Source organism: Montipora foliosa, chromosome 6 (genome assembly GCF_036669935.1).
Source record: "Montipora foliosa isolate CH-2021 chromosome 6, ASM3666993v2, whole genome shotgun sequence".
Classification (NCBI taxonomy): Eukaryota; Metazoa; Cnidaria; class Anthozoa; order Scleractinia; family Acroporidae; genus Montipora; species Montipora foliosa.
Genome location: NC_090874.1, coordinates 51010492 through 51025285, shown reverse-complemented (window position 1 = coordinate 51025285; position 14794 = coordinate 51010492). Strand labels below are relative to the sequence as shown.

Below are 14794 nucleotides of genomic sequence, written 5' to 3'. Positions count from 1 at the left end.
TACCAGACTCCTCTTCTTTACATTAGCATAATGGAGATTGGTACTAGTCACCTTTTTCGCGGGCTAATTCCCTAGAGAATGAATTTGAACCCGCGTTGGTATCGGTGACACCATAGGTTATCAGATGGTCGCAAACTTCTTGTAACATTTACCTTTTTCGGAGTCGAAATGCTTCTTTCAAGGAAGATTCGGCCTCGAAGGTGATCAAGGAGTTGTTTGGAATGAGTGTTGGAATCAGCCAAGTGAATTTCGATGCTCAGGTAGCTAGGCATCTCTGCCATTTGACATTTTGCAGTTTGCACGAAGATAGACTCGGTAATCAGTTTAAACTATTTTGATGCCTTTTCTGTAGCCCTGCCCAGAATGAGATAGCGGGTAATGAGATTGTATTTTTCGTGGAGATCTTTTCCCAAACATGTGGTTGTCGTCTCGATATTTCTGTAGAGCGTATTTCCTTTTAGCTGGGATTTTTTTGTGGATTGACTTCGGTGACCTTTATTAAATTCGCGGTTTTGTTTCATCCAAGCTAAAATGCATTCATTTACGCCGTACGACAACAGTAAGATTTAAGTTTTTTTAATAAGCTTATAAGATCATTATGTGAATGTGTTGATTTATTCGGTGTTTGTAGAGTATGGTTACCACGCAAATAATTTGAAAGACGGATTATTCCTTGCTTTTTAAGAAAAATATAATTTCTGTCTTGCTTTAATAATAACTTTATTCCCAATTTACCGATTATTGTGGGAGTTTGTATGATTTCATGCTGATCACATCTGTCAAAAATGCTTATTTTCATTTTCGCTTAAATTTCTGCCTAGTGGCTTCTTAAGTGCATTAGTGCACAACAATAAAAAAAGAACCAATGATTTTTTTCCTAATTAAATTTTATCAGCTGAGCTGGAAATGAGCACTTATGTCCTCAGTCTGTTAATTTCATTTGATGGACGCCAGTGTTTATTCTAGCACGTGCTTGATTTAGCTTCCATGGTATCGTGAGATTAATTGTGTAAACTTTGTTCTTGGATTAAGTGATGGCAAACATTTTATCAGGTGTAGTAAACATAAATTGGGTAGCTCCAAATTAAAAAAATTAGCACAGCATAATTGTCACATGCCAATGAGATGCTCTTACCCACCTGCTGAGAGCAGATGCTTGCCTATTTTTTTTTTAAGAATATACTGCCAAAATTTGTAGTTAAAAAAGTCTCTACCTGTCCCTCAATAAAGGTCTTTTATTCTACTCATAAGGACTTATTAAAACTTTTAAATAGTGTGTTTGTTCCTTTCAAGAATAATTAAGGCACTGATCCAGGTCCTATTCTAATATGCTGTCCATAACAAGCTCTGGTATTTTCTAGAACCATACATTACTTATACTGTACATTAAGATTCACTTTCTTTGTTTAAATCTGTCTCTCATGCTCTGTCTAATATCTTCAGTATACTGAATGCCAAAAAATATTGTTATTTTCCCTGATTTGTGAACTTCATTGGGTGTGTACAGAAACACGATTGTTGAAAAGCAACAATCATTTCCTTGTAAGCCATTTCGGAATTGCGCAGGGAACTGGGGTGAACCAATCCATAATTATTGAGACCATCACATGAAAGATAACAGTACTTTGAGATTGGCCATCTGTCCAAGTGTGATGCTTTTAGGTTGAACAAAGACCAAGTTATACAGACTTTACAACGTAATTAAAAATCCATACAAACATCTCTGATTTTGAGGCTGCATCCCCCAAAACCATATAAACTCTTTTTGATATTCTGAGAAATGAAGGTTAAGAATGAAGAAATAACTCAGTATGATCCATCCAATATTATACCAGAAAATCCTGCCACTGAATCTTACCTTTAAATGAATTTAATTATGAACTTTTGTGTTATGATACAGGTGTGTTTGAACCCCAGTGGAAAGAAGCGTCTTAGAAAATTTGCCAAACGGCCTGCTTTGCAGGCTAAGGCAAATGTTATTTCATCCTTTTGCTTTGAAGTTTCAGTAATCATTTGTTTGGGTTTTGTATTCAGGTTCTTGAAGATGAAGAAGAAGCAGCTTTGGAAAAAGAAGACCAGGAAAGGGAACAAGAGGCAAGAATTAACAACAAAAATAATTTCTAAATTTTTGAAACTAATCCTGCAATCAGAGGCTTCACTGTCTGTATTGCAGGTCATTTTGTTCCTTGGGTTAATTTTCTACATGTAACCTTACAAACTAGAAAACTTGTAAAGCTACACATTACCTTGAGAACAATGATTATCATAACTTTTGGAAGCCTGAGAGAAATTCTTTGCGCTTTTTGTCGCCTGCATGGTGAGGGGAGATGGGGAAGCTGATTGAATACATATGGGTGCCCTTTCACAGAATAACAAAAGAAAAGTTGAGTGATTGTGATTTTTATGACAGTTTTTGATATTCTGAGAAATGAAGGTTAAGAATAAGGAAATAACCCGTTATGATCCATCCAATATCATACCAGAAAATCCTGCCACTGAATCTTCCTTTGATATGAATTTAATTATGAACTTTTGTGTTATGATACAGGTGTTTTTGAATGTGAACAAGAGGGGCTCTGCAGAAATTGTGTCAAGTCTTTCAAGTCGCGGTAGTCCAAGTTTCTGGGCTAGTAACTCCGGTCAAACCGGTTAAGCCAGCATGTGGATCATATTTTTGACAAGGCAAAGGTCAAAATGGCATCTAGGAGTGTGATTGAGAGTTGGCCTGGGTTTGAAATGTCTCCAAGCAATGGCTTGCGCATACTCAATAAAGACTTAACACAATTTCTGCAGAGTCCTTTGTTCATCAAGTTAAGAAAGGCTCTGCTGGCAGGGTGGTATCTGAATTGAAGAATCAAATGAAGTTAATGACAACATTGTGTTAGGGATGGTGCCTACTAATTCAAAAGGTATTTTTGTATGGTTTACTGAATATGCAGGAAAAGCAGATCTTAACAAGTGTTATTGAAAATCCAAAAAGAAAATTGGAGGTAACCACAAATTTTCCGAAGATAATTAATCAACAATATTTGTAAAAATCTTCAAAATACCAATTAAGCAATGTATGGCGTTTCTTTTCCAAATTGAAGCTTAATTATCTCTGAAGCATGTGTGGTTACCCCCAATTTTCGTTTTGGATACCAAAAGCACTTTCTGCTTTCGCAGCATAGTTTTGAACCACACAAAAATATCCCCGTATTAATAAGCACCACCCATAGGAAATCTGAGTATCTCGAGATGCGCAGAATGTATGCGCAATAACAATAGTCGGCACCATCCTTAAGCAAAGCAACTTTACTGAAGCAGTTGCAAGTTGAAGCCTTAAAAAAATCCAATCTTGATATAGCCCATTTGAAGAGCAAACTGTGGTGCAATTGAACTGTCATGCATTTAGTCCTCTTCGATCTACCCTGGATTTTTTGGGCTCACAACTGTTTAAGTTGCTCTGCTAGCCGCGGTGATCATTTGAAAGTAATCAATGTTTCACTAGTAATTAAGGTGGCTCGAAAGGGTTTGTAGCTGCGCATGCACATACATGGTGTAACCTACGCACGCCATAACTGTCAGTTGAATGAATCAAAATAATTTCTATCAAACCTAGCGCGCGCAACACACTGGAAATGAAAATTGGTGGAAAATCGCATGAACTGGAAATAAAACCTGTGGGAAAAAATTGTCTTTATCTCGGAATTTTGCTGGCTGACCTACCTTGATTGTTTGCATGCACTTATCATTCACAGTGGCACTTCAAATAAAAAAGTTTTGAGGAAAGTTATCTACATATAGTACAATTTTCGGTAAACTCCAAAACGCCTTTTTCCATGTATCTTAAATTCTACTCGATAACTTTTTGTCATACTCTCTGGGAAGTTAAAGAATTTACTAGGGAGATTTCCATCAAAGAAATAAGTTAGAGCGGTAGGTCACAGACTTACATTGTAGTGTTTCAGATGATTTCCAAAAACTGAAATTTAGAGGGCCTTTTTGTGGACCTGGGGAGCTACCATGGTAATGGATATGACGTCATAAGTGCCCTTAAAGTATTACCCAACAATAGAGTTGCAAAGATATTTATATTTTGCCTACACTATGAAATATCCTTCTTTGGTATCTTTCATTGTTTCACTAACACTATAGCAACAAAAAACCCTTTCGAGCCTCCTTAAGGACTTTTTCCATGTTTAACTACTGATTAACCCCAATCAGTAAAATGAATGTTTACGGTAACCCTAATTTGGATATGAAATGGAATAGAAATTAATTCAAAGTTTCTTTATTGATATTTTTGCTTTTAGAATAACGACTAGGTTAAAAAAAATATATATTGAACAAATGCAAAAATGACCGCCAACAAATTATTCTTTTGTCTTTGTGTTAATAAAATTAGCCTAACTAGCCTCGTTTTACAGCCCAAATTCTTTCAATTTTACGCGTGTGACTGAGGCTAGTTAGGCTAATTAACACAAAGACAAAAGAATAATTTGTTGGCGGCCATTTTTGCATTCGGTCAATACACTGTATCAACCAAAGTTAAAATAGACATACACAATGGTGGCTTCTATATTTTATTGAAAACCCTATGTTTTTGTTTGGACATGTACATGTATCCCTCAAGTTTGACTTGTCACTCCTTGCTGTTTTCTTCAAGATAAGAGAGCTGTTAAACAGTGAACTTGATGATGGTCTATTGGATGACGATGCATCATTCTCCTCACATGACCTCAGAAGCTCTGGATACAGCCGAGATACACCATTCTCTGAAGATTTCAGTGAACATCAAAATATCATAAGGGGACAAGACACTAAGACATTTATACCCTCTGAAGGAGGTGCATTTGAGCGACCTCCTTTAATCACTCAGCGTGCATTTCAGTTTATGAATGGAACTGTGCAAAACCAAAATTCACCTACAGGAGTAACAAATCAGGCACAGGATTATGATTCAGGTCATCACTTTGAACAAAACTACAACCACCGAGGTTATTATGATTACAGCAGGGAATACAAAGAGCAAGAAGGTCAGTTTGATGATCAAGTTGACGGGTACAAGCAAAATTATGGCCATGATGCGGGCGATTCAAAGTATCAACTATCTTCTGATGATGTTGACAAGGGGTATTCTGTGCATGAAAGTTATCACCCTCATCAAGCAATACATGGACAGCTGCCTTATCAGCAAGAAGCGTATGATCATTATCGTCAGCCTCTAGGGAATTTTAAGGAACATCACCATGGATACGATGGTCATGAATTTGATGAAGATTATAGAGGGTACTTTGATGAAGACCTACAGCATAACAGTAAGATGCCTCATTTCAGAGGAGGTGAGAGCATAAATGAGCAAAACCATAGTTATAGGAGAGATAATCTTGAGAATTATCGAGTTCAATACAATTTGCAATGCCAACCCCATCAAGATGTTGTTGGCAAAGGTCCTGTGCACTATGACAGTGAAACGAAGGAGGATAGCAATGGAAGAATCGAGAATGGCCCACAAAATACACAGCTTCAGATATTGTATAAAGCACGTGGCAGGAAAATTGAAGAACTAACAAGAAAGCTTGAGAGCCAAGAGGAAGAGATGACAAAAGAGATCCGTGTTTTAAATCATCAGAATGCACTTATGAAAGGTATTAATCAAATACAAATTTTCCTTCTAAAACACTGTTGTTGCTTTAGCCAATGATCATGATAATAATATGATATATAAGCATTGCTTTCACTCATAGGGTAACACATTCCTCCATGAATCGAATTACATGTAATTTTGTGTGTGGTTTTCCCAAGCAAATCAAAATTTTGATTTAATCTATTTACCTGAAACTAAAGAAATGTTGGTTTTAAGCCAGGGAGATGCTGCTGAATCTGGAGAAAAACAAGTTGGCAGAAAAGAAAACCAACAAACCCGAGTGACATAATTTCTTGAATATTTATTAGAGCATCCCTGCTTTTCTTGTTGAAAATAATCTTCCTGTATTTCATGTCATGGAAAATATATGCAAGTACATACGTGTATAGCAATTCCAAATGTTGAATTACTACTAATTCCAATTTAATGAATTGATTTTAATTATTTACAAGCAGTGTTAAGATCTAGTTTAAATTATTTGCTGCCTTTAGATGAACGTGATGGACTCTCGACAAGTCTTGAGCGGTCACAAAAGATGGTGCAGACATGCAATGAAGAGTTGAATAAACTGAAAGGTCAACTTGCAGCATCTTACCAACAAGTCAGTGCATTGCAAGGGAGTAAAGAAGAGGTGAATGGATTTTTCATTGCTTCTCATACCATTGTCAGTCTGGGGGCATCTACAATCCTGGCCTCAATTGTTCAAAAGGTGGATAACGCTATCCACCGGATAAATCACTATTCATTGGATAGCGCAATTGGTTTTGCTATGACTTATCCAATGGATAGTGATTTATCCGGCGGATAGCGCTATCCATCGTTTGAACAACTGGGGCCTGGTCAAAACTGTTGGGACAATTCCTGCTTTTCCCCCTCCCCCCATTACAGTGTTGATTTTTCCAGTCTCCAAAATCAAGATCCATTCATCGATCTCTGGCATCTTTCAACATTGTCTGGAGAGAAGGGGGCACAAAAAAGGCGGCGTTTCTCATATATTAATTTGGAAGCATGTACAGTGTCTTAAAGTCTTTAAAACCGGATTGTCTGAAACTGAGATTCATCGAACAAAAGTGGAAACTGTATCATACATGTCCTCAAAATAGTGAACAATAATTATAACATTGCATTCAAAACTGTTTTATTGTAGAAAAGGCTGTTTTATAGAAGTTTAAAACCAGCAAAGAATAATTTCAGGTGTCTTGTTCCCAGACTCTGCGCAGTTTGCAGCCACTTTTCGAGCTGCAGAATACCTTTGACTTTGCTAAGCAAAACTCAACTCCTCACAAGTTGAATGACAAATCACGTAGACAATAAAATAGGACAAGGGAAAGAGCCACATTCATGTCTCTGTAGATTTTGCTTCGCCAAATTTGCTGTGCGTCATCACTCATCTTGCTGATGATAGTCAGTGTCATACAAAAACTGAATTGTCTGTGCGTGACCCTGCCGTTGTTGACAACAGCAACAGTTCTCAGTCACAGTTCTCACTCCTAAAAACACATTTTCTGGTTGTGCTTTTGATGTAGCTACCAGAATATATGGCGGTGTTCGTTTCTGAACAAAAAACGCTCAAAGCGTTTTTCAAAAGTTCTCGTCCATTGTAAAATAATAAGCTAACATCTAATTTGATCTTCTCAGTGGTGTTTCTAGGGTGAGAAATATTAAAAATACACACCCGGTGATTGTTTAAACCAAAAGGCGCTTGTATGAATAGAAAAGAAAGACTTATCTTTTTTGTACTGTCCTTTTTTAAAAGTAATTTCTATACTTAAATAACTTCCTTTAAATAGCCGAGAAATGTGGTCAAGACCTGTTGACTGCTTACTGTAACGCAACCCACCACTTTCACAATCCTTCCTCACACCACCTGTGCACCGGTGTAATAATTATATTGTTTTACTATCTAAGACAATTCTCCAATGTGATTCAATGAACCTAGCTGGCCTTAAGACCAATTATCAAGAAATTATTTTCTCAGACAATCCTGGTCAAAACTGTTGGGACAATTCCCGCTTTTCCCCCTCCATTCATTACGATGTTGATTTTTCATGGTCTCTGAAATCAAGATCCTTTCATCGATCGCTCGCATGTTTCAATAAGGAAAACATGCGTTGCTCATATAACGATGGAAGCATGTACAGTAAATTCTCTACTTTTCGCCCAAAATTTGACAAGTACACTTCCCAAAGTCTTTTGACCCGGATTGTAGCAGGGTGATGCTTTGGTTGGATATTGTAGTGATAATTATGATAGGACATGATTATGCACATTCTCTTATAATAATGTAGCCAGTTGATTATCACATAGATCTGTGTCTTCATGCATGTCTTTCTAATACAAAAAACCCTTCGGTGACCACAGAAAAGTTATTCCTAAGACATGTGGCTTTATGGCATCAAGAGAGTGGAAATAAGGCAGTTATGACATTTGTTTTGTTTTCTAGGTGGTCAGCAAACTTCATGTAGCAGAGACCACAATAGACAGCTTAAACCAGCAACTGGTGGAATTAAGTCGTTCTGAGTCTTTGACAAGGGCAAAGGAACAACATGAAAGTGTAGTGAATGCCATGAGAAAGAAGCACGAGGAGCAAGTTCTGGCATTGAAACAGAAACTTGATGAGGCAGTCTTATCAAGGGATTATCGAGTAAATCAGACCAGTGTTTGGAAATGTTAACTGAAGGGAAAATGGGGAATCATCTTATATCATTATTATTATTATTATTATTATTATTATTATTGCTATTGCTACTGCTGTTGCAAGATGTTGCAGCCAGAAATTTTGCTTTAGTTGTGCAGCGAGAGGATGAGTGGCACTAGGTACCCAGTTGGCTTTACTCTCATATCCTCACCTGTCCACTAAATTTAAAAGGTTTGCAACTGCACCCATTTTGAAAAAGAGACATACAGTGGTCTCTGTTGCGACCAACTTCTGACTAAGTTACATTTACATGTACCTGGACAGTGTTTTTGCTCTTTTTTTCCTTGTTTTGGGGGGTGAAGTGGTCTTAAAGAATTTACTTGTAAAAAGCCTTATTTCAAATGTCTATTTGGTTAGGGGGTAGGAGGCATTTATTTACAGTGTATGTGAGGAGTGGAATTAGAGAGAGATAAGGGGACAGCAGACAGGGGCAGCCTTTTAGCAATGAGAGTGACAGTCTTTGAAGAGCGTTGAGGAGGCAGTACAGCCTAGTAGTAGTTTCGTTAGGGCACTTGCCTTGAGATCCGGAGATCCTGGGTTCAAGACCCCTCCTAACCACTAATCGAATTTGATCCTGTTCTGTCATTTCGTTTATTGTGTTTCATTGGCCCTGAAAAGCCCCCATGGGGAGAGGTCAGTTAAGGATGTATGTGATTGTATTGTATTGAGTTTTTGGGGGTATAAAATGCATCAATAACATTGTTTTTTTTTCAGCTTGAGGAAGCTAATCAGCTTAGAGATGAACTTGTTGAGAAAGCAGACATGATAAACTCACTGACTAAGAGCCTTGATTCCAGTCAAAAGCAATGTCAAGAACTACTAAAGTCAGGTATTATTACATAATTATGCATTATGATGTAAGAATGACTTGATCAAGCTACTGTAGGTGCTTAATTAGCTGGTAGAAAAGTTGTATTTTAGTGAGGAAGGGATGAATACTGTAATTGGCTGTGCAGCCATCTTTGATGATCAAACTACTTGTTACAGTAAATTGGGAGAGGATCAAGTGTCCAAAGTGGTGTTTGGATAATCTCCCTGCGCCTACTTCACTCATCCCAATTATCATCACCCAGCTGTGCTTCTAAAGTGTTGGCTGTTCATGTCAGACCAAAACAGCAGTATGAGTATTTCTGTATCAAAACAAGTGCAACAAGGAGGGGCTGTCACCTTGATTTGTCGTGCTGGTTAGATGAAAGGTGTACTGTATCTATGACATTGTCGTATTGTAGTTTCGTAGCAACCAGAGCATGCAGCAGCCCTTCATCCTTCAGCATTACGCTGATTGTATCAGTTCGAAGAATACTTGTCTGCTTGACTGGGGCTGATGGCTTGATGGCAACGATTTTCCAGCAATGAGAGCAGTCTTCACGTTCCCACTGGATCCCAATGCATAATTGTTGAAAGCTTTTGGATGTCTCTATCATCCATTCTTCTCTTAACTAATGCAATATATTGTAGTCACTGTTGCCTCTACTGACAAAAAAAATATATATGTATCCCCTCTTTACTGTAGGGACTATGACAGAAATCAACCAATTACGAATGGCACTTCAAGAAAGCTCTACTGCTAGAAATGTAGCTGAAGGACAGTGCATTTCATTAAAGGTAAGTGGAAAGTATTGTATCTCAGAAGCAGAAATAGGGAATGGTGATAATACTTGTGTTGGATGAAGGAGAATGTACACTTATCATGTCGTTTGTTGATAATTTCGAGAAAGGGCGATTAGCAGGTCAGATATTATTATTAGAGCTTTACGAACATGTACAGTACAAAAATCGGATTGTGGACATAAGGGACTGGGCTTGAAGGCGAGACAGCATCATTTGCTATCAAGGTCTCTGCACTGCAGGACTGGCCACCTACAGATTCTTGGTCCTTCTATATCAATACAAGATAATTTTGCGCTTGTTCACAGTATCGTTTTTCAATTCAATTTGTAGCACGAGCTGACCGAGCTCAAAGAGCAAGTCAAGATGTATGAGAGTGCAAGCCGTCTTGGTGTAGGGGTGGGATCTGGCATCCACGACCACAGCTCCTTTGCTCACCTCACTGTGAGAAACCTCAACAAAGAAAACTGGGGTACTCCGAAATCTCAGTAAGTACATGCACATGTATCCACAGTTATCCATTCATACCACAGTTGCAGCAATCTTGTATCTTTTACTTCTAAAAGATGCACACAGCTGTCTTAAGTACCTGGCAGCTTCAACAACTGAGTGCTAAATAAATCGTTTTATCAATATGACAAGTAATTATCAGGCTAAATGGAGCAGTCTGATTGGCTGGTTTTTGGTCGGGATTTTACAGTATGGACCATTACCACAGAAACGGTCCGTTTCGGTATTTTTTCTCTCTCCCGGGAAATTCAAGTTGATCGAATCACAAAAAGTTTTAAAAAAGCGGAATTTAATTTTTTTCATCGCAAACGTACAATTATCATATTATGATTAAAGCAAGCGGAATTTAAAGTTTGCTGATGGAAGACGAAGATTACGGATCTTCACCAAGGCGAGAAGTGTTGGATCGCTCAAAGAAACGATACCACACAATAAACAATTTACTAATCTCACTTGTTCGGGACCGTACGTACTGGGAAATATTTACCAGAATGGCCCTCGCGCTCGGTTAGTAAGAGGTAATCCATCTGTGCGGTAAAACCTTGCTATAGAAATGACAAGGAGAGAGCTTTTCTTAGTCTATGTGTGCGTACAAAAACGACCGAGGGCCAATATTCCCCAGTATTGCCCCCGAGTTCGGTTAGTAAGAGGTTTGCAGTGCGGTTAGAGGTACCATTACGTAAAATTAATTATCAATTTTTTGGTTTTTGTCAGTAAGATACCGTTGGACGAAACAGTCAGCGAATTAAGAAAAGAACTTGAGCAGTGTTTGATAAGCAACAAGGCAAAGAGAGAACAAGTTCTCAGTCTGGAGAAAGAATTGACAACTGTGAAAGATCAGCTCAAAGAACAAGAGACAAAAGCGCAAAGAATGGAAAGCATTGCTCAGGAACTTGAGGTAAAGCCTTCCGAAGCATTCATCCTCTCTTCGTCCCAATTGGTCACCCGTAGAATCATTCAAAAGAAGATGTAAGTGTTTGTCATTTTAAGAGAAACATGTTCTCCATTGACTTGGTGGCATGTTGGACGGTGAGTGTGTTCCAAATTTAAGAAGTAGAATAAATCAGTTCTTGCATTATTAACTTAGTAAAATCGTTTTTAAAATAAATTTTAAAGGTCAAGTCTCAAGATCTTGAGAGAAAATTTCAAGAAATGCAAAATGACAAGAAGGACCCAGGTAATTGTTTTTATTTGGTCATTTTGATTTGAATGCACTTCCTCTTTGTGTCCGCGGTATATCATCTTCCTGTGAACGACATTAAAAATATATATATTTTTCAACTTCAGACAGAGAACACCGACAAGCCCTCGAGGATTTGGAGGCAACAAGGCGAAATTTACAGGTACTGGGTTAGCAGTTTGTGGTTTTGTCTTTAAATTCTCATCGCAAAAGTTAATTTTCAGTGACGCTCTCTGCGGTGTTTCAGTGGGCGTTGCCAAGGCTCTCAATATTTTCCGCAGCTAAACGTTAGCAACAAATCAAAGCTACAATGATCAGAGAGGTTAAGCTTGCACTGCTTCTGGACAGAATTAATTTCTTTACATTGGACTTATTTTTGCATGCTTGTGTTCTTGTTTGCTTTCCAAGGAGTCTACCAGTCATCTTGATGCCGTTCTCAAAGAAAGAGAAGAATTGGAGCAAACGTGTGCTGAACTGAAGCAACAGATGGCTCAGGTGATTAATTTAATTAAAGGCATTTCTTTGAATTACAACACTTGGATAAAACGAGCACGAATCGTCAACCTCGCATCGAAAAGTCTGCCAATGTTTAATTATTATAGTCCAATTCTCCAATTAAATTAGCGAAGTTATGCTGATTTTAATAAATTACTGTTCACACCTGAAATCGAAAGATGAATGCAAAAATGCATTTATGGAGAATGGAGATTTTAAAATGTTCATAAGAGCATGCTCAAGAACCTCCTTGGAATAGTGACCCCAAGTACTGTGAATCACCTCGGTTAGTCACACCTGAAACTTGCTAAGGCCCTCCGCGTCGCGCTTTCCACTCGTGACGAAGCCCAAGGAGCGTTTGTTCTAGCTAAAGATAAAAAAAGTTCGAGCATGACTGAACGGATAAAATTTCTCAAAGATCTTATTTCAGTTTAGTGTCTTGTTCGTGTTTATTTTAGATGGTTGCAGAATACGATGAAGACAAAAGGACAAGCATAGAGAAGTAAGCAACTGGACTGGAAAAACCATTATAAACTTGATGCACACCTTCTTTGTCGAACATGCATTTTATTATATAGGTACTGATGAAATATTAGGATTTTCCCTCTTACGAAAAACTCATATCTTCACCGCGTGCCGTGAACATATGTTCACATGTGAGGATAAGGTGTCGTCATGTGTTTCCGTAGGGTTCCAAGCCAGAAAACTAACCATGTGACAAAAAGAGACTCATCAGATCGAGATGAATACGAGTGCGAGAATCCACGCGAGGGTGCACCTGCAAACAAGAAAAGAATCTTTGGGGCGGCTAATTTGGTATCCCTTACAGAGAAAAGTCTTGATTCCTTTTGGCAAGATTACACAGTCACACAATCTGAACAAACTTAGGACGCGTTCTCCTTCGGTCGGACGCAATAAACAGAACATTACATGAATTCGAATTGTATCTTCTCGTGCTGATAGTATCTCTCATGAGTGAGCACGGGGAACGAGTGAGAGAAACGTGTACTATCAGCGCTCGAAGATAAAATTCGTATCTCCGCGCGGCCATGTAATATCCTCTATGGGTTTGGTTTCATCCGAAATGCTCAGTGGGAGGCTCGCAATCGAGTTCATGTCCACCTAATTTTGTTGCACAGCCATATGCGTCATATCGATTGGCACAGCAAAAAGATGAAAATGAAGAAAAAAGACCAAGATTTGTTTGAAGAACAAAGTTGAACCCAAGGTCTTTCTTATTTTATCCTTTGTGGTAAGTAATGCGTATACATTTTTTCCCCAAGATGCAGAGAAGCTTGTCTTCAACTCCATGAGGATGCAAAGAACTTGTTAAGAAATCAACTGAATCAGGAGCACGAGCGGATAGTTCGAGAATTGAGGTATGCGCCTTATCAAGAGTAATTAATACCTATATTAGGTAACTAGGAATTAGGACCTTTCAAAAGTTTTCCTCGCTTAGTAATATTGCAAACTGCAAAGCAATTTTCTTCAAGTTATCCATTTACCCATGCGCAAAGTCCATAACCGTACACATGCTTTGATTGCTCTGGCAGTCCATGTAAGGACTTATGAGCGGTAAGTACTTCATACATTATGAGCCGTCATTAAACTTTCACTTGCTCAGCTTTCCTTGTTCATTTCTTTTCCGAACCCAAGTCCTGGAATTCAAATGCGAAGTGAGTACCATCCCATAGACTCGATTTCAAAAAGAAGGGCAAGTGAACTTACTCTTTTGACTTATTACTTTTTATAGGCAGTAATAATGACTGCTGTCTGCTTCTCCTCGTTCGGTTCTTAAATGTACGGGAGCTAGAAACAAGCCGAGAAGGCTGTGATCTGATACACCCAACGGGCTAAACGAAACTGTGCAAAAAAGATACGAAAAAAAACAAAGGAATTTGTATCCGTTTTGTCTTCGTCCTAATGCAGAAAAGAATTGGAAGAAAATGGTGAAGAGCTTATCAGAATCAAGGAATGTTACGTACAGCTGAGTGAGGAGAGCCGCGGTTTGGAACAGAGACTAAAGGAAGAGTTTAAGAAAGAGAAAGAAATTTTGCTAGCGGAGGTAATATCGACTGCGCGCAGCCTAAAGCCCTCCGCACACGTGGAGGCAGGAGCTTAGCAAAGCTCCTCGTGAGGCCAAAAATGTCAAACTTGTTGGGTATCTTCCTGACGCCCATGTCAGGCAAAAACCGCATCCACATCTTCCCGCACGCGTAACTAACGGCTCGGCTAACTGTCTCGTGAGGCGCTTTGCTCATCCCTTTCCTTTATGTGCGTGGCGGACTTAAAAAGGGCCTAAGTTGAACGCTATTCTTAGTTCTGAGAATATTCTTCACCTTCAAGACGTCATTTCTTCTTTCTTTCTCAGTATTATGGTTTCTGTTGTTGAGGGTTTATTTATTTATATATAATTAATTGATTATTTATTTATTTATTTAAACAACGACTTACGTTACATTGCGTTACAGCGGTTACTAATGATTACCTTACTTACAATAGCACACTCTCGATTCGGTCCTAAACAAGAGTCATCATCTCGAGGCTCGTGGGAATAAATATTAGGATTTGTATAAGTTTATTCCCCAGAGCCTCGAGATGTTGCCTTTTGTTTAGGACTGAATTTTAACATATCGAAATTGGTCTATTACATTACAACAACAACAACAACATC

The 14794-nt window shown here is 38.4% G+C and overlaps 1 protein-coding gene across 2 annotated transcripts in view; it reads left to right on the top strand.

The window, feature by feature from the left end:
• The first annotated feature begins 89 nt into the window (after positions 1 to 89).
• The window catches only part of LOC138007657 (centrosomal protein of 152 kDa-like), a 33623-nt gene continuing 18918 nt past the window's right edge, over positions 90 to 14794 (top strand). For both annotated transcript variants that reach the window (XM_068854692.1, XM_068854694.1), the window contains exons 1-15: positions 90 to 260; positions 2035 to 2094; positions 4649 to 5630; positions 6121 to 6260; positions 8073 to 8273; positions 9042 to 9156; positions 9841 to 9932; positions 10269 to 10423; positions 11160 to 11343; positions 11562 to 11622; positions 11733 to 11788; positions 12034 to 12120; positions 12579 to 12622; positions 13404 to 13499; positions 14050 to 14185. In XM_068854692.1, coding sequence (XP_068710793.1) covers positions 222 to 260; positions 2035 to 2094; positions 4649 to 5630; positions 6121 to 6260; positions 8073 to 8273; positions 9042 to 9156; positions 9841 to 9932; positions 10269 to 10423; positions 11160 to 11343; positions 11562 to 11622; positions 11733 to 11788; positions 12034 to 12120; positions 12579 to 12622; positions 13404 to 13499; positions 14050 to 14185 — 2448 coding nt within the window. In that variant the 5' untranslated portion in view covers positions 90 to 221. The remainder of the gene's footprint in view (positions 261 to 2034; positions 2095 to 4648; positions 5631 to 6120; positions 6261 to 8072; positions 8274 to 9041; positions 9157 to 9840; positions 9933 to 10268; positions 10424 to 11159; positions 11344 to 11561; positions 11623 to 11732; positions 11789 to 12033; positions 12121 to 12578; positions 12623 to 13403; positions 13500 to 14049; positions 14186 to 14794) is intronic.